We start from the raw sequence: 16,847 nt of genomic DNA, 5'->3' as shown, positions 1-16,847 counted from the left end.
TGCAGAGTTGTTGAAAGCTGTAACACAGCAGCCTGATCTGTGGCTCTCACCGCTGAAAATACAACCAGGCATGGTCGTGTGTGACAATGGGCGGAACCTGGTGGCGGAGAAATGACAGCCGGGGTAGATACGGTTTCCCTCTATGCCAGTACTTTCACCGAGCTAAATACAACTCTCAGCAAAAAAAGCTGTGGACTGGCTCCGTACCGTCCCTGGCCACATTCACCTGTCCACGTGTTTGTGGGTAGGCAGTCTTTACCAGTAAGTGCACTGGGGAGGGCACGGGTAATGTTGTGGGACCCGTGCTTGTGGAAGGCGGAGACGATACCGGGAGAAATAGTGGTGGCTGGGGACCAAGCATGAGCACCCAGCTGACGCCGGCATGAGGTTATGAAAAGCATCCGCCTCCACGACCCTAAAAGGCCACATTTCAAGTGCAAGCAGCTGTCAAAAATTTGGCAGTATAGTATTGCAGCCTGTAGGTGGGTGGGTGGCTGGCTGCATACTTGTGCTTGCATTCCAAGGAATGGGGTAGGGACAACTGAACGCTGCACTGGGACAAGGACATGGACGGTGATTGTTGCAAGTCTGCAACGACAGGCGCATGGCGGGAGGCATCTTATCACTAATGATGGGCACACTTTTAGGCAGTGACCTGGGAGTCAGAAATGGTTCCAGAGGTCTTCCCCATGCTGTTCCCATGTCTTTTCAGCACTGTATGCATGTGTCTGATGATGTGTCACACACCACATGGCCAGATAAGATTGTAAAATGTTAAAATGACATTTCCCAGTGAATGCATTTGTCTTTGTTGAAAGCAATGCAAAAGTGCAAAAACGCATAAAAAATGTTACTTTTGAATATAGCCCAAGGTGTGGAGGAGTATTTTTGGTTTTGGTTATTTATTTTGCCTTATATACAAGTCATTACCCTGGAAAGGATGTTCCTTAATATATTTCCCAGGAAAATGCATTTTAATTTTGTTTTTGTATGTTCTATTGTGAATCCGTAAAAGTGGAGTAATACTCTGACAACGTTGTTGACAGCAGTGACCTGGGAGTCAGAAATGCTTCCAGGGGTCTTCCCCATGCTGTTCCCATGTCATTTGAGCACTGTTCGATTTGGCCAATTTTTAGGCCCTCTGCAAACCACCGGGGGGAGCCACGTGAAAAATGTTTGAGTTTTCCATAGAATTACATTGGGCTCATTGCTCGGGTAAAGCACCCGAGTATTCCAATTTGCTCGACCTGAACAACGAGCACTCGAGCATTTTAGTGCTCGCTCATCACTACTCCCTAGCTCAGCAGCAGTTCTCCCTACACTGTCTGATTCCGGAGTGACTGTGACAAGCATGGAGGCGCCAGGTCTGATATAGACCTCTGATATAGACCTGATGACGCTGTGCGACCAGCCAGTCACTGTAATGCCACAACCAAATTGGCTATGACATGACATTGACTGTCACGCAACCCCTGCATGGTAATTGGCTGTATAATATGCGCCAAACATGCGGGGCGGCGATTCAAGCTCCCGAACATTCAAAAAATACTCGCCAGCAACGAGCATCTCGAGCTCGTAACGAATAGTGGTGAGCATGCTGCTCATCACTAATAAACTCCACCGACCACAATCTCATGTAATCACCTTTCATAAAATAGTGAAGTAATTTCATTATTTAGAGAAACTAAACCGAATCAATTCCTAAAATAGGAATGAGACCAAAAGGAGTCAGATCTGAGGAGCAAGGGCTTAAATAAGTTACTGAACTTCCATCTGAAATCACAAGGGCATTGGTGAAAGTGCTGAGCTGTGAAGGAGAACCCAAAAGCAGCCCCAGTTTTTTCGCCATCTTCTTCGTTAGCCCTTAGCCTTCATTTCTACTTGGGCCACCTGCTATTTACCCTGTCACTAGACAGAGACCCGGGCTATGTGGCCAGACAACTCGGGGAGACGGGAGAGAACACAGAAGCAGCCACAGCTCTGATGTAGACGCGGTGGTGGCTCTCAGAAGAGCCTTTGGGGTGATGGCGGAGCAGCAGACGAAGCAGATCACTTGGCGCTGATGTATTTGGTGACGGCCTTGGTGCCCTCGTACACGGCGTGCTTGGCCAGCTTTCCGGGCAGCAGCAGGTGCACGGCGGTCTGGATCTCTCGGGACGTGATGGTGAAGCGCTTGTTGTAGTGAGCCAGGCGGGAGGATTCCCCATGCGATGAGCCCGAAGATGTCGTTGACAGAGTAGTTCATGATGCCCATGGCCTTGGAGGAGATGCCGGTGTCAGGGTGGACCTGCTTCAGCACCTTGTACACGTAGATGGCGTAGCTCTCCTTCCTGCTCTTCCTAAGTTTCTTGCCGTCCTTCTTCTGAGTCTTAGTGACGGCTTTCTTGGAGCCCTTCTTGGGCGCTGGCGCAGACTTGGCGGGATCAGGCATGGTGAGTATACAGAGATCACAACTCGGAGAAGAGAGAACAATGTTCCTGCTCCTCCAGCGCAGCGGTATTTATAGCCACACATGCAAATGAGCAATGCTGTTTGCTCCTCTTCTACTGGGTAAGAAAGTCATGTGACCTTCGTAAGCTGAGCCCGCTACGTCTTATTGGTGTTTCTACAAGTCTGCTCTCCTTTGGCGGCTTCAGATCCATCCAATGATAAGGCAGGAGGTCGGGGCAGCAGCGGATAAAAAGCGACTGAGGAGACAGAAACGGCATTATTGGAGAGTTCAATTCTTCCTCTAATTTTGACTTTTTGGAGACTATTACAGCGTTGTCTGGACGCGGCAAACAAGGAGGCAAAATCTGTGCTAAGGCAAAGACCCGCTCATCCCGGGCAGGACTCCAGTTCCCAGTCGGCCGTGTGCACAGGCTTCTCCGCAAGGGCCATTATGCCGAGAGAGTCGGAGCCGGCGCTCCGGTCTGTATCGTCGGCGTCCCTGCCTCCTGCTAGGCAGAGACGCCGTTCCTCTCACCTCCCTGCTCAGTCCTCGGCGTCCTCTTCCCGCGCTGCTGCCAGCGCTCGTCGCTTCCCGGGCACTGTGCTTAGGGCGCGCGCGCGCGCGCGCTCCCTCTCTCTTACAGGGGCCGTGCGCGCCGTCCTAAGGAATCCCCGGCCAATTGCCGGTGGAGCTCCCATATATAAGGCACCTCCTCCAAAATGGAGGTGCCCGAGCAAAGTTGTTGCAAAGCCTTTCATCTCTGCTTCAGCCTTCAGGTCCCATTGCCAGTCTGCTTTCCAGCTCTGTCTACCTGCTAGCATTTCTGCGGTCCAACAGTCTGTCTACCTGCATCCGCCAGTCTGTCTATGGACCAGTCCGCCGGTGGATCAGGAAGCACCTGCCTGATACCTGCCTGAGACCACCTGACAGCCAGCCGAGAGACTCTTACCCGCTCACCTGGGAGCGCTCACCTGCTACCCGCCAGCTAGCCTACCTGGAGGTGCTGCCGTCACTTGCCGTGACCACCTGCCAGCCAGCCGAGAGACTCTTACCCACTCACCTGGGAGCGCTCACCTGCTAAGCTCCTGCTAGCCTACCTGGAGGCTCTGCCGTCACTTGCCGTGACCACCTGCCTGTCTAGAGACTCTTACCTTGCTGTCACTTGCCGTGACCATCTGCCTGTCTAGAGACTCTTACGCTGCTGTCACTTACCGTGACCACCCGTCTGTCAAGAAACTGTTCCCGTCACTTGCCGTGACCTCCTGCCCTTCTACCCAGAGACTGTTCCTGTCACTTGCCGTGACTACCTGCCCGCCTTCCCTGGGAGCCACCCGCTTCCTTACAAGGACTGCACCTTTGTATAGTAGCTCAGAGGTTCCACCTCCCAGACCCGTTACACGGTCTATCTGGCAGCTGTGCTGGAGTATCTGACTGCTGAGATCCTGGAATTGGCCGGCAATGATGCCCGGGACAACAAGAAGACCCGCATCATCCCCTGTCACCTGCAGCTGGCGGTGTGCAATAACGAGGAGCTCAACAGGCTGCTGGGTGGGGTGACCATTGCCCAGGGAGGTGTCCTTCCAAAGATCCAGGCCGTGCTGCTGCCCAAGAAGACCGAGAGCAGCAAGGCGAGCAAGTGAGCGCCGCTCGTCTACATCTGTCATAACAACTAAAGGCTCTTCTAAGAGCCACCACATCCTCCTCATAAGAGCCCGCACCGCAGATAGCAGGCGATGGTCCACACTAGGGTCTGCTGACACCTGTGTACCAGACGGTATATAGATCTATCTGTGTACACGATCCTTGCTCCACTGTATGATTTGCTGCAGAGGACTCATTTAATCTGTGCAGGACCTCTGGCGCTGCTTGATTACCGGCACTTCACCTGACAAGGCTATGCGCAGTGCACTGTGCGGCTGTGTCTGCTAGTAATGACAAGGCAGGGGCGACACTGCGCCTATAATTGTGCTTGTGTATCGCCCCACCACAGCATTACTACCCGACACAGCCGCACAGTGCACTGTGCATGGCCATGTCAGAGGAAGTGACGGCAATCAAGCAGCGCCAGTAGTCCTACACAGATGCCGTGGAAGCGGTCCGGGCCTGATGGCGAGTTGGACCTCTGATGGTCCAGGGTCATATCTGTGACACGCCAGCAGCACTGCACTGACTCATGCCTGAGGAGTTGCTGGACAGGACACAGACCGAGGCAGGTGAGTGAGGTTTGTTGCCGGCTTCCCCAAACCCCATGATAAAAATAATTTTAACGTGTGTGTGTGTATGACTGTGTATACATATTTATGTCTGTTTTATGTGTTTTAAAGAATGTGTTCAAATATGTACGTATGCCTGTATGCACGTGTCTGCTTATTATATGTGTACATATCTGTGTACCATGTGCACGTGTGTGTATGTATGCTTACCGTGTGCTTGCATAACTGCGTACTGTGTGTGTATGTGCATGTCTGCGTACTGTGAGTGTGTGTGTGTGCATGTCTGCGTACTGTGTGTGTGTGTGCATATCTGCGTACTGTGTGTGTGCAGGCATGTCTGCATATATGAAGGATGAAGAGGCAGGCTGGGTCCTGTGCTGTAAAACTATTTTTCTCTGCGTCATGTGACACTCCCTCTCCGATCATTCCTCCTCCCTAGTCTGACGCAGCGGCATGATGACGCACCACGCTGTGTCAGAGAGTGGAGCTGGCAGCGGCTGAAGTGATGAGAGAGACGTGCTGCAGAGACGGAAGCAGCGGAGAATGAGGAGCGGTAAGTATGTATTTATTTTTTTATTTATTTTAAAATTAATATTATTATTTATTATAGCGCCATTTATTCCATGGCGCATTACATGTGAAAAAAGGGGAATAAATAGCAAAAACAATTACAATAATCTTGAACAAAACGTGACAGCGACTGGTACAGGAGGAGCAAGGACCCTGCCCACGAGGGCTCACAATCTAAAAGGGATTGGCGAGGATACAGTAGTTGAGGGTAGGGCTGGTAGTGGAGTGGTATGGTGGAGCGAGGGTTACTGCAGGTTGTAGGCTTGTCGGAAGAGGTGGGTTCAGGTTCCTTTTGAAGGTTTCCATGGTAGGCGAGAGTCTGATATGTTGGGGTAGACAGTTCCAGAGTAGGTTGGATGCACAGGAGAAATCTTGTATGCGATTGAGACAGGAGGAGATAAGAGAGGAGTAGAGAAGGAGATGTTGTGAGGATCGGAGGTTGCGTGCAGGTATGTACCGGGAGACTAGGTCAGAGATATATGGAGGAGACAGACTGTGGATGGCTTTGTATGCCATGGTTAGGGTTTTGAACTGGAGTCTCTGAGCAATGGAGAGCCAGTAAAGAGATTGACAGAGAGGAGAGCCTGTGGAATAGCAGGGGGACAGGTAGATTAGTCGGGGAGCAGAGCTTAGGATAGATTGGAGGGGTGCGAGAGTGTTGGAAGGGAGGCCACAGAGCAGGAGGTTGCAGTAGTCGAGGCAGGAGATGAGGGCATGCACTAGTGTGTTCGCAGATTCATGGTTGAGGAATGTGCGGATCTGAGAGATATTTTTAAGTTGGAGTCGGCAGGAAGTGTAACTGACTTGGATATGTGGTTTGAAGGAGAGATTAGAGTCCAGGGTTACCCCAAGGCAGTGAGCTTGAGGGACTGGGGAGAGTGAACAGCCATTGACATTGATAGATAGTTCAGTTGGTGGGGGTTGAGATGGGGAAAGATGATGAATTCTGTTTTGTCCATGTTAAGTTTTAGAAATCTAGCAGAGAATAAGGATGAAATAGCGGACAGACATTGTGGGATTTTGGTTAGTATGGAGGAGATATCGGGTCCAGAGAGGTAGATTTCTGTGTCGTCGGCATAGAGGTGATACTGAAAGCCGTGAGACTATATGAGCTGTCCCAGGCCTAAGGTGTAGATGGAGAAGAGTAAGGGTCCTAGAACTGAACCTTGAGGGACACCGACAGATAAAGGGTGAGATGAGGAAGTGGCGTGTGAGTGGGAGACACTGAATGTCCGGTCTGTTAGGTATGAGGAGATCCAGGATAGGGCCAAGTCTGTGATGCCGAGAGATGAGAGAGTCTGGAGTAAGAGGGAATGGTCCACTGTGTCAAAGGCAGATGACAGGTCCAGGAGGAGGAGGACAGAGTAGTGTAGCTTGGATTGTCTGTTAGTAGGCCATTGGTGTTATGGTTAATATTTTATATCTAGCTTCATTATTTATTTAGGAAAACAATTTATATTTTTGCTAAGTCTGAAGCCTCTGCTTAAAACTTGCATCATGGAATCTCTGACTAAGATACTGGTTTCCTGTGAATTCCCTGACAAGAAGGTTTACGTTGGGCCAAGGTAAGTGTGTTATCACTGATTGTCTATTTTGGTTTCCTGTTCAGTTGTATGTAACAATTGTAGTTCCGTTTTGTCTAGCTAATAAAGGTGGTGAGTCTTAGCTGCCACACAGAAGACTCTACCTGCTGACAATGCATATCGCATGGATTTTGTCTCTCTCCCTTCATCGATGAAGTATTTTAATTTGAATCTCACTGGCAATGTGAAGACCCTTTGCTGTCTATTCCAAAGTTCTCCCTAATAACAAAGAAGGGTCACCACAACATTGGTGACCTTAGTCAGTGCAGTTTCAGTAAAATTGTGCGATTGGAAACCAGATTGTAGGTGGTCGAAGAGGGAGCAGGAGGAGAGGTGGGAGGACAGTTCAGAATGAACGTGTTGTTCCAGTAGTTTTGAGGCATAGGGGACAAGTGATATGGGTCGATAGCTAGTCAGAGAGGATAGGTCAAGGGAGGGCTTTTTGAGGTTGGGTGTGATCGAGGCATGTTTGAAGTATGAGGGAAAGACGCCAGTTGTTGATGACAAGTTGAAAAGGTGGGCTAAGGTTGGGATGAAGATAGTGGTAAGGTTTGGGATGAGGTGGGACGAGATTGGGTCAAGTTCACAGGTGGTGAGGTGTGATTTGGAAAGTAAATAGGAAAGTTGATCTTCCGTAATGGTAGAGAACGTGGTTATGGAGGAGGATGATTGAGTAGATGTGGGGAGAGGCTGTAGGCAGGGTGGACTGGCCCACCGGAGGATCGGGAAAACCCCGGGTGGGCCCCGAGTCCCGATGGCGACGCCCCCAAGCCCCACACCCTGCCCCCCTGGTTTGCTAATCATATCGGCAGCACTGCCGATATGATTAGTGATGGGCCCTCTGCAAGGTCAAAGCAGGGAGAGCGATCTCCCTCCTCTGCCTGCTACGGCAGTGACCCTCTGCCTCCTATGCGCAGTGCAACACTGCCGGTCCGTGCGCAGGAGGTCAGTCTCAGGGCGATGACGTTATCTCCCTAGGACTGCTTCCTGTGCGCACTGTGGAGGTCGGACGCGGCGTTGCCCGAAGCAGCGGCAGCAGAATCTATGGGCTCCTACCAGGAATATATTATTGGAGGCAGGAGAATGTATGGGCTCCTACCAGGTATATATTATTGGAGACATCAGAATCTATGGGCTCCTGTCAGGTATATATTATTGGAGGCAGGGGAATGTATGGGCTCCTGTCAGGTATATATTATTGAAGGCAGTAGAATCTATGGGCTTCTGTCAGGTATATATTATTGGAGGCAGCAGAATTTATGGGCTCCTGTCAGGTATATATTATTGGAGCCAGCAGAATCTATGGGCTCCTATCAAGTATATATTATTGGAGGCAGCAGAATCTATGGGCTCCTGTCAGGCATATATTATTGGAGGCAGCAGAATCTATGGGCTCCTGTCAGGTATATATTATTGGAGGCAGGGGAATGTATGGGCTCCTGTCAGGTATATATTATTGAAGGCAGAAGAATCTATGGGCTTCTGTCAGGTAAATATTATTGGAGGCAGCAAAATGTATGGGTCCTGTCAGGTATATATTATTGGAGGCAGTAGAATGTATGGGCTCCTGTCAGGTATATATTATTGGAGGCAGCAGAATGTATGGGCTCCTGTCAGGTATATATTATTGGAGGCAGCAGAATCTATGGGCTCCTGTCAGGTATATATTATTGGAGGCAGCAGAATCTATGGGCTCCTGTCAGGTATATATTATTGGAGGCAGCAGACTCTATGGGCTCCTGTCAGGTATATATTATTGGAGGCAGTAGAATGTATGGGATCCTGTCAGATATATATTATTGGAGGCAGCAGAATGTATTGGATTCTCTCAGGTATATATTATTGGAGGCAAGAGAATGTATGGGATCCTGTCAGGTATATATTATTGGAGGCAGCAGAATGTATGGGATCCTCTCACGTATATATTATTGGAGGCAGAAGAATGTATGAGACTTGTCAGGTATATATTATTGGAGGCAGTAGAATGTATGGGATCCTGTCAGATATATATTATTGGAGGCAGCAGAATGTATGGGTCCTGTCAGGTATATATTATTGGAGGCAGCAGAATGTATGGGTCCTGTCAGGTATATATTATTGGAGGCAGCAGAATCTATGGGCTCCTGTCAGGTATATATTATTGGAGGCAGCAGAATGTATGGTCTCCCGTCAGGTATATATTATTGCAGGCAGCAGAATGTATGGGCTCCTGTCAGGTATATATTATTGGAGGCAGCAGAATGTATGGACTCCTGTCAGGTATATATTATTGGAGGCAGGAGAATGTATGAGCTCCTGTCAGGTATATATTATTGGAGGCAAGAGAATGTATGGACTCCTGTCAGGTATAAATTATTGGAGGCAGGAGAATTTATGGGCTCCTGTCAGGTATATATTATTGGAGGCAGCAGAATCGATGGGCTCCTGTCAAGTATATATTATTGGAGCCAGCAGAATCTATGGGCTCCTGTCAGGTATATATTATTGGAGGCAGCAGAATCGATGGGCTCCTGTCAAGTATATATTATTGGAGCCAGCAGAATCTATGGGCTCCTGTCAGGTATATATTATTGGATGCAGCAGAATGTATGGGCTCCTGTCAGGTATATATTATTGGAGGCAGCAGAATGTATGGACTCCTGTCAGGTATATATTATTGGAGGCAGGAGAATGTATGAGCTCCTGTCAGGTATATATTATTGGAGGCAAGAGAATGTATGGACTCCTGTCAGGTATAAATTATTGGAGGCAGGAGAATTTATGGGCTCCTGTCAGGTATATATTATTGGAGGCAGCAGAATGTATGGACACCTGTCAGGTATATATTATTGGAGGCAGGAGAATGTATGGGCTCCTGTCAGGTATATATTATTGGAGGCAAGAGAATGTATGGACTCCTGTCAGGTATAAATTATTGGAGGCAGGAGAATTTATGGGCTCCTGTCAGGTATATATTATTGGAGGCAGCAGAGTGTATGGGCTCCTGTCAGGTATATATTATTGGAGGCAGCAGAATCGATGGGCTCCTGTCAAGTATATATTATTGGAGCCAGCAGAATCTATGGGCTCCTGTCAGGTATATATTATTAGATGCAGCAGAATGTATGGGCTCCTGTCAGGTATATATTATTGGAGGCAGAAGAATCTATGGGTTCCTATCAGGTTGATATGATTGTAGCCAGCAGATGTATGGGCTCCTACCAGGTATATATTATTGGAGGCAGGAGAATCTATGGGCTCCTGTCGGTATATTGTCAGGTATATATTATTGGAGGCAGGAGTATGTATTGGCTCCTACCAGGTATATAATATTGGAGGCAGGAGAATGTATGGGCTCCTGTCAGTTATATATTATTGGAGGCAGCAGAATCTTTGGGCTCCTGTCAGGTATATATTATTGGAGACAGCAGAATGTTTGGGCTCCTGTCAGGTATATATTATTGGAGGAAGCAGAATCTATAGGCTCCTGTCAGGTATTTATTTTTTGAGGTAGCAGAGTATATGAGCTCCTGTCAGGTATATATTATTGGAGGCATCAGAATCTATGGGCTCCTGTCAGGTATATATTAGGTATATATTATTGGAGGCACTAGAATGTATGGGCTCCTGTCAGGTATATATTATTGGAGGCAGTAGAATGTATGGACTCCTTTCAGGTATATATTATTGGAGGCTGGAGAATCTTCGGGCTCCTGTCAGGTATATATTATTGGAGGCAGGAGAATGCATGGGCTCCTACCAGGTATATATTATTGGAGGCAGCAGAATGTATGGGCTCTTGTCAGGTATATATTATTGGAGGCAGCAGAATCTATGGACTCCTTTCAGGTATATATTATTGAAGGCAGGAGAATGTATGGGCTCCTGCCAGGTATATATTATTGGAAGCAGCAGAATGTATGGGCTCCTGTCAGGTATATATTATTGGAGGCAGGAGAATGTGTGGTCTCCTGTCAGGTATATATTATTGGAGGCAGCAGAATGTATGGGCTCCTGTCAGGTATATATTATTGGAGGCAGCAGAATCTATGGGCTCCTGTCAGGTATATATTATTGGTGCCAGCAGAATCTATGGGCTCCTGTCAGGTATATATTATTGGAGGCAGGAGAATGTATGGACTCCTATCAGGTATATATTATTGGAGGCAGCAGAATGTATGGGCTCCTGTCAGGTATATATTATTGGAGGCAGCAGAATCTATGGGCTCCTGTCAGGTATATATTATTAGAGCCAGCAGAATGTATGGGCTTCTACCAAGTATATATTATTGGAGGAAGGAGAATCTATGGGCTCCTGTCAGGTATATATTATTGTAGACAGGAGAATGTATGGGCTCCTGTCAGGTATATATTATTGGAGCCTGCAGAATGTTTGGGCTTCTGTCAGGTATTTATTATTGGAGCCAGCAGAATCTATGGGCTCCTGTCAGGTGTATATTATTGGAGCCAGAAGAATCTATGGGCTCCTGTCAGGTATATATTCATAGAATAGTAGAGTTGGAGGGGACCTCCTGGGTCATCTGGTCCATCCCCCTGCTCAAAGCAGGATTCGCTAAATCATCTCAGACAGATATCTGTCCAGCCTCTGTTTGAAGACGTCCATTGAAGGGGAACTCACCACCTCTCGTGGCAGCCTGTTCCACTCATTGATCACCCTCACTGTCAAAAAGTTTTTTCGAATATCTAATCTGTGTCTCCTCCCAATCAGTTTCATCCCATTGCTTCTAGTCTTTCCTTGTGCAAATGAGAATAAAGATGATCCTTCTACAATGTGACAGCCCTTGAGATATTTGTAGACAGTTATTAAGTCTCCTCTCCGTCTTCTTTTTTGCAAGCTAAACATTCCCAAATCCTGTAACCATTCCTCATAGGACATGGTTTACAGACCGGTCATCTTTCTGGTCGCTCTTCTCTGAACTTTCTCCAGTTTGTCGATGTCTTTTTTAAAATGTGGTGCCCAAAACTGGACGCAGTATTCCAGATGAGGTCTGACCAAAGAAAAGTAAAGTCCGATAACGACTTCACGTGATCTAGACTGTATGCTTCTGTTAATACATCCCAGAATTGTATTTGACTTTTTTGCTGCTGCATCACACTGTTGACTCATGTTTAGTCTATGATCTATTAGTATACCCAAGTCTTTTTCAAATGTACTGTTGCTTAGCTCTATTCCTCCCATTTTGTATATGCTTTTTTCTTTTTTATTGCCCAGATGTAGTACTTTGCATTTTTCCCTGTTAAAAACCATACTGTTAGTTACTGCCCAATGCTCCAGTTTATTTAGGTCTTTTTGAATCCTCTCTCTCTCTTCTCAAGTATTAGCTATCCCTCCTAGCTTTGTGTCATCAGCAAATTTAATCAGTTTACCCTCAATTCCTTCTAGTGTTGAGCCACCCCCGTAGTGTTCGAGTTCGGTTCGGTTCGTCGAACACCCGTGTGTTCGCCGAACTGTTCGTCGAACTGTTCGTCGAACACCTTCGAACACCGTTAAAACCAATGGCAGGCAAACAAAATTACATAGAATCACATAGAAAACACCTCCAAAGGTGTCCAAAAGCTGACAAACTGCTCTGAAGACACAACTAACACATGAAAAAGTGACAAGTACATATAGTCATGCGAAAAGAAAAGAGGTGGAGGAGTAAAAGGAGGGGGAGACACAGATATAGGCATGTCATGCCCTTCTAAAATCCAAAAAGTGAGAAGCCGACACGCTCAGTCCGCTCCTGCCCGTGCCACCTCCTTGTCGCCGGGTTTGTGCCAGAGCCGCGGTGAACCCTGACAGCCAGCCCCCCTCTCCCAATACTGGTGCCTGTCCGCTGGTGGGTCGAGCGAGCCCCCCTGTGGTGGAGGCAGCTCTAAGCTTTTTAATTTAAATTGTCTCTCTAATTTGAATGAATACACTTTAAATCCATTTACAAGGATCTATTGGAGGGCAAGTCTCACTGTTCTTCACTTCACTTTCTGACTCCGGAGGGGGTGGACATGCCTGTCTGCCTCTCTGCTAGATTGTGGAGACAATACGGCGCCGGACTACTGGCAGCCCATTGCAGCAGCAGAAGCTTCTACTTTATTTTAGTTACAGTTTTGTTACAGTTATTTTATTTTATTACCTTCTCTGGATTGCAATGTTCCTGTATACTCGTCTATTGGGGATGGAAGATACAACACTTCCCACACTATCAACTGCTGCTGGGCACACAGCACGAGATATGCACCTGGATCTTCTTCCACCACTTACAAGTCTCCTGCAGGTACAGACACTCTGGGGCACGCAATACAGACCATCTCAGCTAATGCTACTGAAGGATGCATGCTGCTACCCACAGCCTGTGACAAGGATACAGCCATATGTGAGAGGTGGAGGTCACTGCATACGATTTGCCATGGAGAGGACTGGTGTGACGGGTGGAAACAATGACGGGATGGTGGACCCTAGGTCTGTTGCTAAACGAGCAGTGTATTCTAGGGATCGTCTTCTGGAACTGCGCAGGATAAAGTCTTCTCCAGCAGTGGCAATACTGAATGTTCCACGGGAAATAAGGAGACCTTTCAGAGGCTGCAGAGCAGGCAAGAAGATCAAGTCCTGGAGGAGAAGGTTTAAACCAGTGGTCCCATCCATTATCATGGGTAACGTACGATCGCTGGGAAATAAGTCGGATGAACTGCTGGCTCTGAGTAAGACCCAGAAGGAGTTTAGGGAATGCAGTCTCATGTGCTTTACAGAAACCTGGCTGCATGAGGAGGTCCCAGATTCATGTGTCTCGGTACCAGGCTTTCAAATGGTTCGGCTGATAGAGAGAGAGTTAGATGCGGCAAGAAAAAAGGTGGAGGAGTGATACTCTACATTAACAACAGATGGTGCAATCAGGGGCATGTAGCTGTTAAGGAGAAACATTGCTGTCCAAATATTGAACTGTTAGCAGTGGGCCTCAGGCCTTACTATCTGCCTAGAGAATTCACTCTTGTTATTGTAGTTGTGATGTATATACCACCATGTGCGAACCCAGAGGCTGCTGGGGATGTGTTGTCAGGGCTGATGGTCCGGCTTCAGACTAAACACCCAAACTCTCTAACTGTAATTTCTGGGGATTTCAATCGAGTAAAGATCTCATCTGCAATACCAAAGTTCTATCAATATGTCAAATGTCCTACACGGGACAACAACACACTGGATCTCCTCTTTGCTAATGTTAAGAATGCTTATTCATCGGCTGCATTACCCCCCCTGGGGAAATCTGACCACAACCTCATACTATTGTCTCCTGCTTACCAACCAGACGTCCGCAAACAACCAGTGACAATTAAAAAGATAAGGAAGTGGTGTCCAGCAGCAGAGGAGGCGTTACAAGACTGCTTTGATTGTACAGACTGGGAGGTGTTGTGTACCATGAAAGAGAATTGTGATGTTAATGAGATTACTGGCAGAGTTACTGATTACATCAACTTCTGTATGGACATTGTAGTACCTGTTCAAGAGATTCGGTGTTATGCAAACAATAAACCATGGATTACAAAAGAGTTGAAACATTTACTAAGCATGAAAAAACTGGCTTTTAAAAGGAAGGACAAGGACGCATTGAAAATTATACAGCGAGACCTAAAGGGGAAAATTAAGATTGCCCGTGAGGCATTCAGAGTTAAATTAGAAAATCAATTTGCACAAAAAAGCTCCAGAGAGGTGTGGGCTGGAATGAAACTAGTGACTGGGTTTAAGGCAAGGTCGGAGCAGGGGGGTGGTGGACTTAGAATGGCTAATGAAATGAATGAGTTCTTCAATAGATTCAGCAATAAAGGTGCGGTAGCAGCAGGGAAGGGGGAGGAGGCCGGGGAACAACTAGCTAAATTAACAGGGGGTGAAATAGATCATTTCTCGGTCTCCAAAAATGACGTGAGGGACCAGTTTAGTAAGCTGGCCATTGGCAAAGCAGCAGGGCCTGACGGTCTCAGTCCACGTGTCCTCAGAGTGTGTGCAAATGAGTTGTGTACTGTCTTCCAGCATCTTTTTAACCAGAGCTTACAATCAAAGAGAGTACCAGTGCTATGGAAGACTTCCTGCCTGGTGCCGGTTCCCAAGACTACCTTCCCGGCTTCCCCGGGGTACTATAGACCGGTGGCCTTAACATCGCATGCGATGAAGTCCTTGGAGAGAATAGTACTTGCTCACTTGTGTCCGAGGGTGATGGCGCATACTGATGCTCTTCAGTTTGCGTACCGGCAGGGGCTGGGGGTGGACGATGCTGTAGCGTCTCTGCTACAAACAGTACATTCCTTTTTGGACAATGATGGAACCACAGTGCGTGCTTTGTTCTTTGATTTCTCTAGTGCATTCAACACATTACAGCCACTCTTACTGCGTGGAAAGTTGATTAAAATGGCGGTGGATGAGGGACTTGTGAATTGGATATTTGACTACCTGTCGGATAGGCCACAGTTTGTTAGGTGGGGGACGGCTACATCAAATAGTGTACTGAGCAGTGTCGGAGCCCCGCAGGGAACAGTGCTGTCGCCATTCCTCTTTACAATGTACACAGCTGACTTTCAGTATAAATCAGACCGTTGTCACCTCCAGAAGTACTCGGATGACTCTGTGATAGTTGGCGGTATTGGGAAGGACCAGGATGAAGAGGAATATAGAAGGGTGGTTGCGGACTTTGTAGTATGGTGCCAGGCTAACCATCTAGAACTAAATGTTAAGAAAACCAGGGAGTTGGTGATGAGCTATGGAAGGTGCAAGAAGGTATGCCTACCTGTTACCATTGACGGTCAGGATGTGGAGATGGTGGACAGTTTCAAATATTTGGGGGTTTACCTGGATAGCAAGCTAGACTGGAAGTGCCACATGGAGAAGGTCTACAAGAAGGGGATGAGTAGATTGTACTTCCTAAGGAAGTTAAGGTCTTTTAATGTGTGTGGCAAAATGCTTGAGGTGTTCTACCAATCCATTGTGGCTAGTGCCACCTTTGCGGCAATAATTTGCTGGGGTAACAGTGTGCGTGTTGCTGACGCCAACAAGCTCAACAAACTTATAAAGAAGGCTAGCGCGACAGTGGGCCTACAGCTTGGGACTTTTGAAGAGGTGGTAGAGGATAGGATTAAGAAGAAGTGCAGAGCTATAATGGGCAACAACACACACCCGCTTTATGAACTGTTTGCGAAACAGAAGAGCACATTCAGCAATCGCCTAATACAACTAAGGTGTAAAAAGGAAAAATACAGGAGATCGTTTGTTCCAACACCTATGGGGTTGTTTAACAAATGTCTGAAAAGCAATGTCTAAAGCATTCCAAATGTTATGTTATCATATGTGTCATGTTCGAGATCTGTGTTCTGCTGCTGTGATACCGCAATTTCCTCCGGGATAAATAAAGTATATCTTATCTTATGCCAGCAGCCGCGTAATTCCAGCTCCAGTAGCGTCCACTAAAGCTGCTGCAGTTAAAAAGCTTTTATAAGGATCGAGCTCGGCTGTCCACCGCAAGGCATCCTACTGCCAGTCCCAGCCCCTATGCCTTGGGGTGCCTCCTGATGCTCTTCACTGAGTATCCCGTGGTCCCGAAGCATTTCCTTTGAAAAAATTAAGTGTCAAAACTACAGGTGGTGTAGCTTGCTTAACAGCCGGGATAATCCGCTGACTAGCAGACACTGCTACTAGGCACAAAGTATTGACTGGGCTAGATGCAGTTAAAAATTTGTAATTAGATACTCTCGTTGGATGCTGAGAAAGCATTCCATAGAGTCTCCTGGCACGCCATATATGATTCTCTTAAAAAGCTTGGGGTAGGGGTCTAGGGGAACCTTTTATAGCCAAAATCACGGCCCTGTATCGCAATACGTCACCTAGGCTGAAGACAAATGGAACTGTATTACCCTGAGGGCTCGGTTGCTACAGAGGTATTGCACCTCACCCAGAGGTGTGATATCTCACTCTCAGGTAAGGATGGAGTGTGGATCAGGACCCGACACCTGCATGCCTTACACCACATTGCCGTTGGACAGGGCGACCAATATGCCCCTGAGATGGGCACGACAGTCCCTGTCCCTGGCTGG

General features: G+C 47.4%; 1 protein-coding gene and 1 pseudogene across 1 annotated transcript; one reads left to right on the top strand and one right to left on the bottom strand.

Annotated features, from left to right (window-relative positions):
- Positions 1–2,049: 2,049 nt before the first annotated feature.
- LOC141161077 (histone H2B 1.1-like) lies at positions 2,050–2,431 on the bottom strand (annotated as a pseudogene).
- A 94-nt stretch (positions 2,432–2,525) lies between these two features.
- On the top strand, positions 2,526–4,071 carry LOC141161365 (histone H2A type 1-like). The gene is made up of 3 exons (XM_073646172.1): positions 2,526–2,550; positions 2,762–2,910; positions 3,820–4,071. The coding sequence occupies exons 1-3, from the start codon at positions 2,526–2,528 to the stop codon at positions 4,069–4,071; spliced, it is 426 nt and encodes a 141-aa protein (XP_073502273.1).
- The last annotated feature ends 12,776 nt before the right edge of the window (positions 4,072–16,847 follow it).

This window comes from Phyllobates terribilis, unplaced genomic scaffold (assembly GCF_046119375.1).
Source record: "Phyllobates terribilis strain yellow unplaced genomic scaffold, ASM4611937v1 Scaffold_9__5_contigs__length_417890890, whole genome shotgun sequence".
In the NCBI taxonomy this organism is placed as follows: domain Eukaryota; kingdom Metazoa; phylum Chordata; class Amphibia; order Anura; family Dendrobatidae; genus Phyllobates; species Phyllobates terribilis.
Note: the sequence above shows the minus strand (reverse complement) of the source record. Positions and strands in the feature narration are given on the sequence as shown.